General features: G+C 43.3%; 1 protein-coding gene across 3 annotated transcripts in view; it reads right to left on the reverse strand.

The window, feature by feature from the left end:
* The window catches only part of KIZ (kizuna centrosomal protein), an 880,037-nt gene that overhangs the window by 749,216 nt on the left and 114,292 nt on the right, over positions 1–16,529 (reverse strand). For all 3 annotated transcript variants that reach the window (XM_086927508.1, XM_086927510.1, XM_086927509.1), the window contains exon 4: positions 13,107–13,199. In XM_086927508.1, coding sequence (XP_086783634.1) covers positions 13,107–13,199 — 93 coding nt within the window. The remainder of the gene's footprint in view (positions 1–13,106; positions 13,200–16,529) is intronic.

Consider the following 16,529-nt stretch of genomic DNA (forward strand, 5'->3'; position numbering starts at 1 on the left):
AGGATGGAGCTAATAGTTTGTGATTTCAACACTTTGTAATTCTCATTTTTTTATGTAACATTTCCTATAGAATTATTTACACAAGTATGATTCATTGGATCCATAATGTGTGTGATGTAAAGTGCTCCGACACCCTACAATGGTATGAGTAGCTCTCTAAAACAAGTGGAATGCATGTGAGAAATGGACTATGGAGAGATGAGGGGCATTGTTGTAGGATAGTAGTGGGGGAATCGGTGGAGTAGAACGTAAATCGGGACATCATCGAGGACAGGCGCCTCAAAATATTGTTTCACTGGGCACTGCCACTGCTAAAGCCAGCCCTGCTTTCACTGCTACCAGTTGGCACGCAAGTCTCCAGAGGGGTGGGGGGGGGACAGGGGGGTTGTGGGAATAGTGTTTACTGCTTACCCTTTAAGGGGTTTCTAGTTCAATCTATTTGTAGAACAACTACCTGATCTTCGGTTCTTTCTTTGATGTGGAGGACTGCAGTCCAGCACAATTTAGTAAAGCGATGCTACCACCCTCCTTTGTTTAAGGTTATCCGGGTACCTCAACTCACCACTGTTCTAAAGCTACCGGAGTGGTTCAAAAGTAAGGAATGTGCTGTAGCAGTTATCCATTAGAAAACCAAGTTTATTTTCTTTGATTACTTTCTTGCTGATAGATAAGACTGCCACGGCTTCCACTAATTCCTTGATACACTTCATTCCAAATGAGATATTGTTCTGTTTCTGTATTTTTTCTAAAACTCTGCCCTTCGCCTCCTTTGCCTCCGTTGTACCATGGAAAATGAATTTACCAACGTTACAGGCACATGTGCAACGTATATAGTGTTGTAGATGATTCTAGGACTCTAGTAAATATTCCCGATTTCATGCCCTTATGTGGTTATATCAAATCATATCCTTATATAGGCATAAGAATCATACCCATATTAAGACATAGCCAATGCAGTCCAAATATGGCAAGGCTACTCCCATAGACTCCTAGAAAGCACAACACGTTCTTAAACAAACCAAGCCTCCAGCAGCCCGGGAATTCCCCCTGCTTCTGTATTGATTTGTCCTAGAACTCCTGGAGTCCTGAAAGAACTGTGAGTTCTTAGTGAAGTCTTATGTCCAACCTTACGTCAAACTCGGCACCTTACAGGTATAAATATACCAGCATCTGCCTTAAGCAACACACAGTGGTTTGGAGCAGATCGGCTTTCTACTTGCCCGACGCCCTGCTGATATGAGTGCCGAAGGAAGCCGACCCTCCCACTGACGCACTGAGAGAGACGCTGTCTTTTCTCCTAACGAGAAATCCAGCTCCAGTGTTTCTCTGTCACCCTTGCGGGTTGCTGGGAGATCGAGTGCTGAGAAAGAGATACAAGACCTCCTTCATTCTATAACCAAGGTACGGAGCTGATTGGACCCTTAGAGAATTATTGATTCAGATTTTTGAAACTAATAAATGTGTTCTGAGCACACCTATTTTTACTCTTTTTTTAAAACAAATTGATTTGGTTATTTTGATCTGCGTTCTGCAACTAATGGAGTATACCCAGTACTCTATCTTAAACTAGAAAAGGTGGCTGGTCAACTGGCGTTGACACAGACTTAATTGCGCACAGCCTAATATATTTGTTGATCTAACACTGTTTTTTTTTTCACAAATCCAATTTTTTCATATATCATTCACTGTTGTTATCAACATCAATATTACAGCATTATTTAACGGTTCACATTATTCATAATGTTTCACATCAGTACAGAATTCAATATGTTGACAAAAAGCAAACAATCAATACAAAGTAGGTTAGGTTGGCATTCGCCCAATGCATTTCGGGACGTTAAGAAAGTCCCTTCGTCAGGGGCACCACTGTAAAATAAACATAATATACAGGCACATCAGTATATCGTATAACGTTTCAACTGTACAAGAAAAATCGTAGAACAACATTACCATGCAACAAACGAAAGCAGAACCTTCACCATCATCACCCATGTGATATTTGTGTAAAGAAACAACATCAAGTTTTTTACTCACACCAAAGGACCTCTCTCTCGATAGGTTGCTGATTAACTGAAGTCAGTCAACTCAAAAAAAGCCTTTTTCTACAAACAAAAATTCAAACCAATGTCTTAAAACTCAACATTATTCTCTGTTCGTCTCATAGCATCAATCCATGGCACAAAGCCACATAGTTTCATACCTATTAACTTGGTTCCACGTGTGGATTTTGAACGATTCACACTTCAGACTCCGTATCACACTCTGCTACTCGAACCAATGTCAACCTGTAGCGTGTTAACAAATAAACAATCACTATTTCATAGCCTCGTTTTGCCGTAAAACAATCACGACATTGATCTTTACATACCTTGTGTCGCTTCAGAACGTTCTTGTGATTATACTTGTGCAACGTCCACTCAACTCGCAATAGTCATCAGACCTGTTAAATAATTACAAACAAGCAGTCACTCTGCTACTCACGAGTAATCCAAAACAAGTGTGCCCATAACACTCATGATTCTCACCTTGTCGGAATCTGTCAATATCCAAACGCCACTATTTCCGTTCTCCACTCCTCGCTTCAAACAATCCTACGGCTTTAGAAAACCGTTACATCCGACAATCCCGTCAACGCATGCTATTACTTGACCAAAGCCGAACAACTTTCAACCAATCGCTCCCATAGGTCGAGCACCCGTCACGTCTACCAATCGTTAGAACTTTTATGTCGGAGACAACTTTTTATCAACCTACGCGATAGCGTCCTGTTTTTATTAAAACACAAAACCCCATGCTTTATCGGTGTGGACAACGAGGGTGAATGAAACAAAAACAAAAGCATCCCCATACTATATTGTTGCGAACAACGAAGGTGAATGAAAACCCATTAGAAACTACAGGAATCCTGGAAATAGACAAATCAGTGCAAATGAAGAAGGAAAGAAACTAAGAGATGTGAAAAGAGAGACATACATATAGTACATAAATAAAATAAATAGACCTCTACTTTTTTCTTGTAATTGAAACATATTTAAACACAGCAAGATACAATATAAATTCCACGAAGCAATAATGTCTAAAGATAACTGCTAAGTTCAATACGGTCATTCAGACCCCCTGGGGTCAGAGTCCCAAGCATTTTTATCCAGAATGTCTCTCTCTGTAGCAACTTTTTATTCAAATCTGTACCTTCCCTGCTATGTACAACCTCTATGATTTGGAATCTCAACTGTGCTATTGAGTGTTGTTTTTCTTGCCAATGCATGGATAAGGGGGATGTTAGTGATTTGTTACGTATCCTACTCTTATGTTCAGAGATACGAATTTTAAGTTTGCGCTCAGTCTTTCCTATATATAGTAGCCCACAGGACTTAAAAATGGAAAAGAATATATCTTGTGTACCATAGACATAGTATCCCTGTATACTTCGATTGGACATACTGATGGCTTGGAAGCTGAAGAATGGATGTTGTTACAACATCCTGAAATCGAGTTAAACCCAATATTCTTGCTAGAACTGACTCAATTCTGTTTGCAAAACAGTTATTTCAAATGGGCTAACAAGTTCTATATGCAACTAAATGGAACCTCGATGGGCTTTACTGGAGCCCCGGTATATGCTAATACCTACATGGCAAAATTTGAACAAGACCATATTTTTGCACATAAGGAATGGACTAACAATCTTGAATTTTTTTGTCGTTTTATTGATGACATTTTTCTAATTTGGTCTGGTTCAGAAACACAATTGAAGAATAACATCTTGGAATTGAACACTAGGAACCCAAGGATTCAAGTGACATACAATACCAGTAGATCTGAGATTGCATATTTGGACGTGAAAGTAGTAATTGAAGGAGACCAAATTGTCACCGCACTTCATCGAAAACCCACGGATAAAAACAGTATGTTACACTTCTTGAGTTTTCATCCTCCAAATCTACTAAGAAACCTACCTTATTCCCATTTTTTAAGACTAAGGAGAATAGTGACTAAACCAGAGAAGTGCATTGAATACATAAATGAGTACAAGGAGAACTACAAAAAAAGAGCATATCCAGCAATATTATTGGAAGAAGCATAAACTAAGGCACTTAAGGAGGATCGGGACACACTACTGATGAAGAAACAACAGATTGAAAAAAAAGGAATGTATTTGTGTCAAAATATTCAACTAATTCTCAGAAAATTAAGAATATCATCAAGAAAAGATGGGAACTTTTGGAACAGGAGATAGACTTCAATCAGATCTTCAATGACAAACCACTATTTGCCTATACTCGTTCCAAAAACATAAAAGAGTTATTGAGCAACACAGAAATAAAGCAGAAAAATTTCAAGGGAATGCGCAGGTGCACTAACTGTGTACACTGCAACAACGCGATCTTAGGCAATGTACTTTCACACCCACAATCTGGAAAATCAATAAAATTAAAATATGATGGTGACTGTAACACAAATCAGGTCATTTATTCAATCAAGTGCCCCTGTGGGCTACTATATATAGGAAAGACTGAGCGCAGACTTAAAATTCTTATCTCTGAACATAAGAGTAGGATACGTACCAAATCACTAACATCCCCCTTATCCATGCATTGGCAAGAAAAACAACACTCAATAGCACAGTTGAGATTCCAAATCATAGAGGTTGTACATAGCAGGGAAGGTACAGATTTGAATAAAAAGTTGCTACAGAGAGAGACATTCTGGATAAAAATGCTTGGGACTCTGCCCCCAGGGGTTCTGAATGACCGTATTGAACTTAGCAGTTATCTTTAGACATTATTGCTTCGTGGAATTTATATTGTATCTTGCTGTGTTTAAATATGTTTCAATTACAAGAAAAAAGTAGAGGTCTATTTATTTTATTTATGTACTATATGTATGTCTCTCTTTTCACATCTCTTAGTTTCTTTCCTTCTTCATTTGCACTGATTTGTCTATTTCCAGGATTCCTGTAGTTTCTAATGGGTTTTCATTCACCTTCGTTGTTCGCAACAATATAGTATGGGGATGCTTTTGTTTTTGTTTCATTCACCCTCGTTGTCCGCACCGATAAAGCATGGGGTTTTGTTTTTTAATAAAAACAGGACGCTATCGCGTAGGTTGATAAAAAGTTGTCTCCGACATAAAAGTTCTAACGATCGGTAGACGTGACGGGTGCTCGACCTATGGGAGAGATTGGTTGAAAGTTGTTCGGCTTTGGTCAAGTAATAGCATGCGTTGACGGGATTGGCGGATGTAACGGTCGAGTAGCCAATAGGATACGTTGTTGAACGGGTTAAGTAGGAAGCGCCCGATTTAATTTTCTAAAGCCGTAGGATTGTTTGAAGCGAGGAGTGGAGAACGGAAATAGTGGCGTTTGGATATTGACAGATTCCGACAAGGTGAAAATCATGAGTGTTATGGGCACACTTGTTTGGATTACTCGTGAGTAGCAGAGTGACTGCTCTTTTGTAATTATTTATCAGGTCTGATGACCATTGCGAGTTGAGTGGACGTTGCACAAGTATAATCACAAGAACGTTCTGAAGCGACACGAGGTATGTAAAGATCAATGTCGTGATTATTTTACGGCAAAACGAGGCTATGAAATAGTGATGGTTTATTTGTTAACACGCTACAGGTTGACATTGGTTCGAGTAGCAGAGTGTGATACGGAGTCTGATGTGTGAATCGTTCAAAATCCACACGTGGAACCAAGTTAATAGGTATGAAACTATGTGGCTTTGTGCCATGGATTGATGCTATGAGACGAACAGAGAATAATGTTGAGTTTTAAGACATTGGTTTGAATTTTTGTTTGTAGAAAAAGGCTATTTTGAGTTGACTGACTTCAGTTAATCAGCAACCTATCGAGAGAGAGGTCCTTTGGTGTGAGTAAAAAACTTGATGTTGTTTCTTTACACAAATATCACATGGGTGATGATGGTGAAGGTTCTGCTTTCGTTTGTTGCATGGTAATGTTGTTCTACGATTTTTCTTGTACAGTTGAAACGTTATACGATGTACTGATGTGCCTGTATATTATGTTCATCTTACAGTGGTGCCCCTGACGAAGGGACTTCCTTAACGTCCCGAAATGCATTGGGCGAATGCCAACCTAACCTACTTTGTATTGATTGTTTGCGTTTTGTCTACATATTGAATTCTGTACTGATGTGAAACATTATGAATAATGTGAACTGTTAAATAATGCTGTAATATTGATGTTGATAACAATAGTGAATGATATATGAATAAATTGGATTTGTGAGAAAAAAAACAGTGTTAGATCAACAAATATATTAGGCTGTGCGCAATTAAGTCTGTGTCAACACCAGTTGACCAGCCACCTTTTCTGATTCAGATTCTTGGCAAAAACTATAACTCATCTACTCCTTCCCTGTACTAGGCTTAGGTTAGGTACACTGGGGTACGCGTATCTTAGAAACACCAGTTGAGTATGTTTAGTCATTATTTTTATCATTGTATGTATTTTATCCATTTTAACATTGTGGTCGCTCACCCTGCACTCGGCTTGCACTTCGGAGGCTTCTCTCCCAGCTGCCTGCCTGTCCTGGGACCTGCTGCCTGCCTGCCCTGACACAGCGCACTGTGCAATCCATAGCGCTTGGTATCGTTATAATCAATTTTAAAGCGCTGTTTATATTACACTGTATGCGCGCGCTATCGTTCTTCTTAGCATATCATTTATTTGCATACCTAGCATTGTAGTGCGGCTAAGAAGCGTGACTATTTACTTTATTAGGGAACCTCACTCTAACTCGAAATCCAGCTCTGCCCCAGTTTCGATTTGGATAGCGAGCGGCCATCTTACTGTTTATTTTCTTTTGCCCGTGGCTCCTCCCCGCTCCTCGCCTCCCAGCTGACCCTCCCACGCTCCGCCCCCTCCACTATCCATTTTTAGCAGATGCTCCAACGTGCAGCGTCCACGCGCTGCGGACGCGCCGAAGGTAAGACCGTCTTCGCCCGTCCGCGCCTGGACCGCGCCCAGCGCCAGACCCCCTGGTTCCCGGACTGCCCAGCCCACTCGCATCACCTACGATGCCACCACCCTCCTAGCCCTTAACCCCGGTCGCTCCCCCAACTGCGTCCAAGCCGCTCCTGGACACACCCATGGACCCTTCACATGCAACTCCTGCAAATTCGACGGCACCAAAACTAACTCCTCATCCACCAACCCCAATCAGAGACCTGACACCAACCACCTACAATGCATCCTGCTCAACACCCGCTCGGTCCACAGACACGCCATTGACCTCTGGAATCTACTAGACACCATCTCACCGGACGTCGCCTTCCTAACAGAAACATGGATGAATGCTACTTCAGCCCCAGACATCACCATTGCCATCCCGGAAGGATACAAGATCATCCGCAAGGACCGCATCAAGCATACAGGAGGAGGCATCGCTATCGTCCATAAGAACTCCATCCGCATCTCAACCAGCTCAGACGTCAACCTTGCCAGTGCCGAACACCTCCACTTCCAGATCCACACCGACCCCAAGACCACACTCAGAGGCACCCTCCTCTACCGGCCTCCAGGACCCCGTGCACAATTCAGTGATGACATCACTGACTTTATCACCCCACACGCCCTCCCCTCCGAGGAATACATTCTATTGGGAGACCTCAATTTTCACCTGGAAAAGAGCAACGACAGTAGCGCCACCACCCTTCTCGACAATCTTGCCAACCTCGGACTCAAACAACTTGTCACTACCCCCACCCACATTGCAGGCCACACACTCGACCCCATCTTCACCTCCAGCAAACATGTCTCATTCAGTCACACCACAGCTCTCCATTGGACGGACCACAGCTGCGTTCACTTTACTTACAATAAGACCACAATCCACAACCATCCTCAATCCACCCTGCGAAGAAACTGGAACAAAATCACCATCGACCAGATCTCCTCATCGCTTCTTCTAAACCCCCCCGCCCACTCCTCTAACCCCGACCAAGCAGCCATTAACCTCACCCAATGGCTATCCAACAGCGCCGACATCCTAGCACCGTTGAAAAAACGACAAAGCAAACTTGGCAGCAAAAACGCCTCCTGGTTCAACGATGATCTTAAGAAATCGAAGAAACTCTGTCGCTCCCTCGAGAAGGCCTGGAAAAAAGGCCCAAACACCAGCACCAGGGACGCCTTCAAAAACGCCACCCGCATACACCACCAACTAATCCGGTCTGCCAAGAAAACCGCATTCAAAGACCGACTAGATAACAACGCCCACAACAGCAAGGAACTATTCAACATCGTCAAAGAATTTACCAACCCATCAGCCAACTCCAACGACATCACCCCCTCCCAAGCCCTCTGCGACTCCCTATCTTCCTTCTTCTACAACAAAATCGCAGACATCCACAACAGCTTCGACAACCGACCCGGAGACCAACCCACCCAACCTTCTGCAGGACCTTCACCCCCCTTGAACATCCTTAATGACTGGAACCCAATCTCCACTGAGGACACCATCCGCCTGATGAACTCCATCCACTCAGGATCCCCAACTGACCCATGCCCTCACCACATCTTCAACAAAGCAGACTCCATCATAGCACCACACCTCCGAGACGTCATCAACTGCTCCCTCAACACCGCCACCTTCCCTGAAAGCTGGAAACACGCAGAACTCAGTGCCCTTCTGAAAAAACCCACTGCTGACCCCACCAAACTCAAAAACTACCGCCCCATCTCGCTTCTTCCATTTCCAGCCAAAGTCATCGAGAAAGCCGTCAACGCCCAGCTCGCCGCCTTCCTCGAAACCAACAAATCCCTCGACTCCTCACAGTCCGGCTTCCGAGCCAAACACAGCACGGAGACCGCCCTCATCGCCGCAACAGACGACATTCGAACTCTTCTGGACAATGAAGACACAGTCGCCCTCATCCTCCTCGACCTCTCCGCAGCCTTCGACACAGTCTGCCACAACACCCTTCTACAGCGCCTCAGAAACATCGGTGTCCAAGGAAAAGCACTGGAATGGATCACCTCGTTCCTCACCGGAAGAACCCAGAGAGTCCGCCTCCCACCATTCAAGTCAGAGGCCACTGAAGTCATCTGAGGCGTGCCACAAGGATCGTCACTCAGCCCCACCCTCTTCAACGTATACATGAGCCCCCTTGCGACCATCGCTCGCCAACACAATCTCAACATCATCTCCTACGCTGACTACACTCAACTGATCCTCTCACTCACCAAAGACCCTAACTCCGCCAAAACCAACTTACTCGAAGGAATGAAAGAAGTAGCCGAGTGGATGAAGCACAGCCGCCTGAAACTGAACTCAGACAAAACAGAAGTCCTCATCTTAGGCACCTCCCCTTCCGCCTGGGATGACTCTTGGTGGCCAGAGGCCCTTGGAAAAGCACCCATCCCGACGGACCACGCACGGAACCTGGGCGTCATCCTGATCTCCTCACTCTCGATGACCAGACAAGTCAACGCCGTTTCATCATCTTGCTTCAACATTCTTCGCATGCTCAAAAAAACATTTCGCTGGATCCCCACCGATACTAGAAAAACGGTCACCCACGCACTGGTCACGAGCCGCCTGGACTACGGAAACACCCTATACGCCGGTACCACCGCTAAACTCCAGAAAAAACTCCAACGCATCCAGAACGCTTCAGCCAGGCTCATACTAGACATCCCGCGTAAAGAACACATCTCTGGTCACCTGAAAAACCTCCACTGGCTCCCCGTAAATAAGAGGATTACTTTCCGCCTCCTAACCCACGAACACAAAGCACTTTACGAACTTGGACCCGAATGCCTCAACACACGACTGTCCTTCTACACCCCCTCCCGTCAGCTACGATCCTCCAACCAAGCCCTTGCCACTGTACCTCGCATCAACAAAACCACCATGGGAGGTAGATCCTTCTCCTACCTGGCAGCTAAAACCTGGAACTCACTTCCCACTAACCTTCGCCTTACTCAGAACCACATAGCATTCAGAAAACAACTTAAAACTTGGATATTCGACAAGTAATTCTCCACCCTTCATCAAGCGCCTTGAGACCCTATGGGTATGTAGCGCGCTATACAAATCTCTTGACTTGACAGTATTATTTCATAATACTCATTTTACTGTACGCACTTTACTTTATGACAAGTATTGCAATTGAGGCAATTCACTTCCCTTGCATGAGAAAGTAGACTGCTCAATAAATAACCACTTTTATTGAAAACGCCTGTCTCTCTATTTCTCTACACTCCTGGTGAAACGAAGCATGCACGATTAACTGAGTGAAATAGCTATTTTTTGTTTCCACAACTCTGGAGATATACTCCTTATTCTGGGGGAGCAAAGTTGTCATGTTTATGCGGTTGTCATAAACTAATCCCTTCTTGTCTATTCAGGAAAGTTAGCATCTTCTTGTTTACTCGAGAAAGTTTCTAGTGACCTCTGAGCTAGCTGGCATTTCATAATTAAGTCTAACATATTCAATAGAGACCTAGTCGACCTCAGTCCTACTTCTACACTGTCGTTTATGTTATTCCAATGCGCAGAGCCTATTGGGAATATAGGAACTACACTACAATAGAGCAGATTCATCACTTCCCGAGAGTTCTCGAAAAGGGGTGAATGATGCCGAACAGTGCACCCTGAAAAATGTGCCCTATCTTTTCTAAGTTCAATGTATTGCTTTTTTATAGGTAATTAAAATAAATTTATACCACTTGAGTGCCAAGTATGTCTCAAAAATATGATTCTGCCAAATTGTGCCAGTTATGTTTCCTCTTCTGCTGTTTTATCTAAATAGTAAAGAATAATTATTCAGACAAAAGGTAAATCTGAGTGACTTTGAGTGTGGTCTTAGACAAGCATTCTAGTAAGCATACACAAAATGGGAGTGATCATTGTTAGAAGTATGTAACAACAAAATAAACGTCTTTAATCTCTGTAAACTTCCAACAAAAATATTAATATTATTAATCCTAATTATGTAATATTGGCCATTCATGTACCTCGCAATGCAACTTTTATATTGATTTTAAACGTGTTAATTATATTTACTTAAAAATAATCGTCCCATCTACCAAGGAAGGATGAAATGCACAGGCAGCCCTGTAAGGATTCAGAAAGTATTGGTTCTGATACCAGTTCAGAGGATATGGGGTAACATTCTTCATCAGAATGTGCATTTATGGGCATAAGGCGACCTCGTGCTCTTATGCTGGGGCTATCGACTGAAGATTGGCTTGTCAGCTTAGTTCAAGTTATGTATATACCGTTATACGGTCTTCTTTGCTGATGCATAACCTAACGTGGAATAACGGCCAATACTGCCGACTTTGGAACTGGGAACCTGGTTCGAGAGTCAGCTCAACAGCCTGTGATTCTTGGCAAATGACGTAATCTTCCCTTGCCTACCAAACCATGAATGTCTCCTGGTGCCACATAACTGGTGCTCATGTAAAGCACTCTAATACCTTTGGGTCGAGTTAGCGCTATGTAAAACAAAACAAAAAAACAGCGCCTGCAAACAGACTCTCGCACTGTATGGTTGTTCTTTGGTTCTATTTGAAAAAGCAGTAAAACACATTTGGAAAATTTTTTAGAAAGTTTTGCAACTTCTATCCAAGTTCTCATTGATGTCAGAAAAGTATCAGAACAGAACCGGTATAGACCTACTTATCTTTCGCTTCGGCATATGTCACAAATGTGGGCCCCCGCGCTTGACTCTTCTACAAGAAAAATGACTTCTTTAGTTCCTAGAAATTGCCTGCAGGTGGCAGCATCGCAACACTGGCCCAGACTTGTCTCTGGCTATTGGCGGCGCAGGCAGAAAGAGGCCACTCTTAAAATGCTCATGGATTTCGCAGACAGAGGCCAGGTGAGAGCTCCGTATGAGGACGTTCTAGTTAATGATAAATTGAACTTGCAAAAAGCACACCGTCGGAGAATGCCCAATTTTTATTAGGGAACAATTGTGTTAGTCGAACATATGCCTCTGCTAATGAGACATACGATTTATATTTTTCGTTGTGAATACCTCAGAGAGAAACTAAAGGAAAAAAGTTTAAACAGCGCGGCCGCAAAAGCGAACGTGCTTTGTTTAATTAGTAACATGAGACAAGATAACGATAAAGGAGGAATGCAGCTGACACAATGCGCGCCGCTGCTCGCTCTCGAGAAGCCTAGGCCATGGGAGTGAAAGTTTAGAAGAAAGGCGGGAAATGCACCCGTCTTTGGCCATTTGCGTGCTTTCATTATTGAAAGCCACACGCAAACGCTATGTGTGGGAGGAGGCCGAACCACATGGAGAAGTCTCATGGAAGTCTGGAGTGATTCCAAGAGGCCCTTTCCTAGAGCAGCGCACGCGCGCTGCGCTCAGCCTAAAAATGCAGAAAATTGACACTTTTGCTGTGACATGTCAAATAGAAACTTTTACGCCATTGTATAATGAAAGAACAATTTAATGTAATCTAGAACATGCCATAATCCTTCCGATTGTTTGGTATGTGGTGCTGGCAGAGCAGCTAGTAAGCGATAAAAGATGAACTTGAAAAATCCAAAAAGACCCCCATGCCCCAAAAGGCCTTTACTGTTCTAGGGAGTAGGAAGATCCACATGAAATGCCTGATTAACCTCCCACCTAGCCACCTTGTTTACCACGTTATAAATTGGGCCTTCATGTCTCTATAGTTATGACCAATTGGTGATAGTTGAGCTAAGAGCTTGTCGCTGCAGGATTAATAACCTCATATAAAGTGAATACCACCCATGTGGCTACACCTAATGCTTCAGACCTGCAAACGTCATAAAAGCATAAAGTAAATACTATGTCAACTGGTATGTCAGTTACTGCACTAGCAGCACAGTGCAGGAAATCAAAAGACGTAAAAAAGTTTAACACCCATTGACGTTACTTTACATTAAAATATTGAGTTCTCATGACATTTAAGATGCACCGGGGTAGAGAGAATATGGAGGTTAAAAGGCCATTAACGTACTATACCTAAAATCTTTGATAGAAACTGAGCACAGAATTGACAAATTCGTGATAAAACAAGGCAATGTAACCATGCTACCATGCCCTTTTCGAAGTTAGGAAAGAAAATTATTTTGAAATGCTGTTACCTGCCCGCTATTTTTATCTTCTTCATCACTGGAGATCTGTTTGCTCTTCTTCCAGGTCTGCACCATCGTCTGCTTGAATTTCATGTATTCTGACTGAAGAAATAGAAAGATAGATTTAGAAAAAGAAAACTTTATTTTTCAGTTTTAAAGAACAGAATATAGCCGTTTGAGAAGCACTGTACAGAATACATGGCAAATCGTGCTGGAGGAGGCATTCTTTCAACCATCAAACACACTGGCGGCCAGTCTCCGGCACCACTTGATCAATTACAGCACACCAAGCTTGCGGACATATCACCTAAATACTGATAGGACTAGTTTCCATCCCTCCATGGGGCCAAGTCATCACCCACACTCTCACCCGTGGAAGCACTATCAGAGGATTCAGTGGTTGCATGTGGATCTAGAAATATATCACATTTCTAGGGCCTCCAATCCTGGAGGCCCTCTTCTAGTTTTTCGTCATATCTACTCATTTTCATGTGTACCTCCTGTACTAGTGACCACACTGGCACATCTCTGTACCAATGTTCGACTGCGGGTTTACGCTGGCTCATCCAGGTAAGGGCAACTGTACCTCTGGCCAATACCAGCGCCAGTTGCAGAAATTTATAGTCTATCTTAAGGCCCTTTGGTCGCTTTACATAGCCCATCAGACACTTCAGCGGTGTGCATTCAATTTGTAGGTGTGTGGTCCTCTTTAAGTCCATCACCACCTGAGCCCAATAGTCCTGCACCATCCAACACAGTAATACCAGGTGCGGGAAGTCCAGCCCACTGGTGTTACAGCGCGGGCAACTGTCCTGTCGCGCAGGGGATATGGGGTTAAGGCTCTTAGGGGTTAGGTAGGCCCAGTGGAGGAAATTGTAATGTAGCAGCTTAAAGCAGGCATTACAGGTGACAGTATACGTTAGGTCACAGTTTGCAGTCCACACCCTACCGTCTAATGGGATGTCTTACTCAGGATCCCACACCGCGGAGGCCTGGAGCGGGGGATCCGCCGCATCCACCCTCATCACCTTATGCAGTTGTGTAATCAAGTGTCGTCATGCACCACAGGACAGCAATATGTCCAGAGTATGAGTGGGTTGAGGAGTGGCGGGGTACTTGGGCCAGGTCAATTTGGCCACCTCGGCTAGTCCAGAATGGCGTAAGAAGTGCCTGGGCCAAAATACAAAGTCCTTGCAGGCCTGTTCGATGGAGATAAAAATTCTCATAAGTCTCCCAGTAGGGCATACCCACCGTCCTTCCAAGCTTGGAAGGACATATTATCCATCATTTGCCTCATCAGCACTAGTGGCCAGACCGGAAGTTCTCAGTGGAATGGGGCTCACTTCAGGATCTCTTCAACAAAGCGCCGCCGTATAATCACTGTCTGGCTAACAACAAATGGCATTTCCCTCGCAACTCCCGCTCCCTCCATTACCACTTCGGGTAGTCGATCTAGAGCTACCAACCCTTCTAGTAGGCGCTTTTCCAAGTTGCCGCCCTCATCGAGCCACCAGGCTGCATTTTGTAGATGTGCAGCATAGTAGTTAAATGGCTTTTAGCACCGTATTTTAAAAAGCACAGACCACTTTCTTTGGAGGAATCAAATTTGATGTTGTTAACTCTGAATAATGAAGAGCTGATATTTCGCACGAGCACTTTTCTAAGGGCCATTACTCATGTCCGGTAAACAATGGAGCACCCTTAGCAAATTTCTGAACCTTACTGATAATTGATTGTATTTAATAACGTGCTGTTTTTAAACTATTTGTAACCATGGTAATTTGATTTGGGACTGTTTGTATTGCTATTATGAATTTGCAAAAATTCGAATAAAGATTTTGAATTGATTGAAATTACAGGTCAAGTCTTGCCACCTCCAGGCCCCCATCGTCATTCCGTTAAGTCAGTGTGGTCAACGATCTGCACACAAAAGTAAGAAAAAGAATAGAATTCAGTTGCTTGAATACCTTCATGGGTCTAGGACAGAGCGAGTTCTGTAGAGCTATACAGGCATCTCAGCATTAACACAATTTTAGCGACAACCAATCTACCCATCAGTGATTGGGGCAATGTGTTTTAGAGAGTCAATGACTTCTGTAGGGCATCTAGGAACCTGTTCATGTTGAAGCACAGTTGCTGTATCTCGATATGTTATTCTACAGAACAAGGGAACCCAAAGGAAATTTAGACAGGGACCTTGGGCAATTTCATGTTATAGAGAACAGTGGTCCCTATTCAGGGAGAATACAGTGTGATAGATAACCATACACTAGAATAGAATGTATGTCTTTTGTCCAGCCGGACAAGAATTTATTTTCATAATATTTTTCAAAAGTAGTATCAAATAAAACATTCAGATGACAAGTGGGCACAGCCGTGACCCACAGAACACAAGACAGAACAACGAACACAGAATTGGCCAAAAGGCAAGCCGTCGGCCCGGCTTGCTTGAATCCTGATGGTGCAATGAGCAAGGGACTCACATCTGAGTATACCCTTCCACGCTTATGGTGGACAAAATATTTAACAACAAGGGGTGGTGATGGACAGAGTCTCTGAATTAAGCAGAATACTCTCACCCAGTCAAGAGATCAGGGCTAGATCCAACACCGTTTTTTAGCTCACTGCACCATCCCAGCTCAGAACCTGGCTATATGCAAATTAGTCTGTTCCTGTCCCAGTGCATGATGGGAACAGGGCAAACCAAACTACCAAGCCAATTCTTACACTGGGAAGGAAACAATCTTCCGGGGACCAGTTTCTGGCATTTCAGCCGTCGTCGGCCCGGCTTGCTTGAATCCTGATGGTGCAATGAGCAAGGGACTCACATCTGAATATACCCTTCCACGCTTATGGTGGACACATTGTGCAACGGTGTTAAATGATTAATTTGTGTCTGTCTATACTGAGTACAAGTGTATAGACCCATTTTGGCTTGCCTTTTGGCCAATTCTGTGTTCGTTGATTCTCTGCCACCTTAGAATTGTAAAAAAGGTGTGATACATTATTATCAAGACAGAAATGCATTATTTGTTTGTCCTGAAGATGATGCCCTATATTTAATGTTGGCATCGAAACGTCGTCGACACCCAAACATCCTATGCACCAGACTCAAGCTATAACACATTGTGCAACGGTGTTAAATGATTAATTTGTGTCTGTCTATACTGAGTACAAGTGTATAGACCCATTTTGGCTTGCCTTTTGGCCAATTCTGTGTTCGTTGATTCTCTGCCACCTTAGAATTGTAAAAAAGGTGTGATACATTATTATCAAGACAGCAATGCATTATTTGTTTGTCCTGAAGATGATGCCCTAAATTTAATGTTGGCATTAAAACGTCAGCGACACCCAAACACCCTATGCACCAGACTCATGCTATAACACATTGTGCAACGGTGTTAAATGATTAATTTGTGTCTGTCTATACTG

The sequence above is a fragment of the Lissotriton vulgaris genome, chromosome 6, assembly GCF_964263255.1.
Source record: "Lissotriton vulgaris chromosome 6, aLisVul1.2, whole genome shotgun sequence".
Classification (NCBI taxonomy): domain Eukaryota; kingdom Metazoa; phylum Chordata; class Amphibia; order Caudata; family Salamandridae; genus Lissotriton; species Lissotriton vulgaris.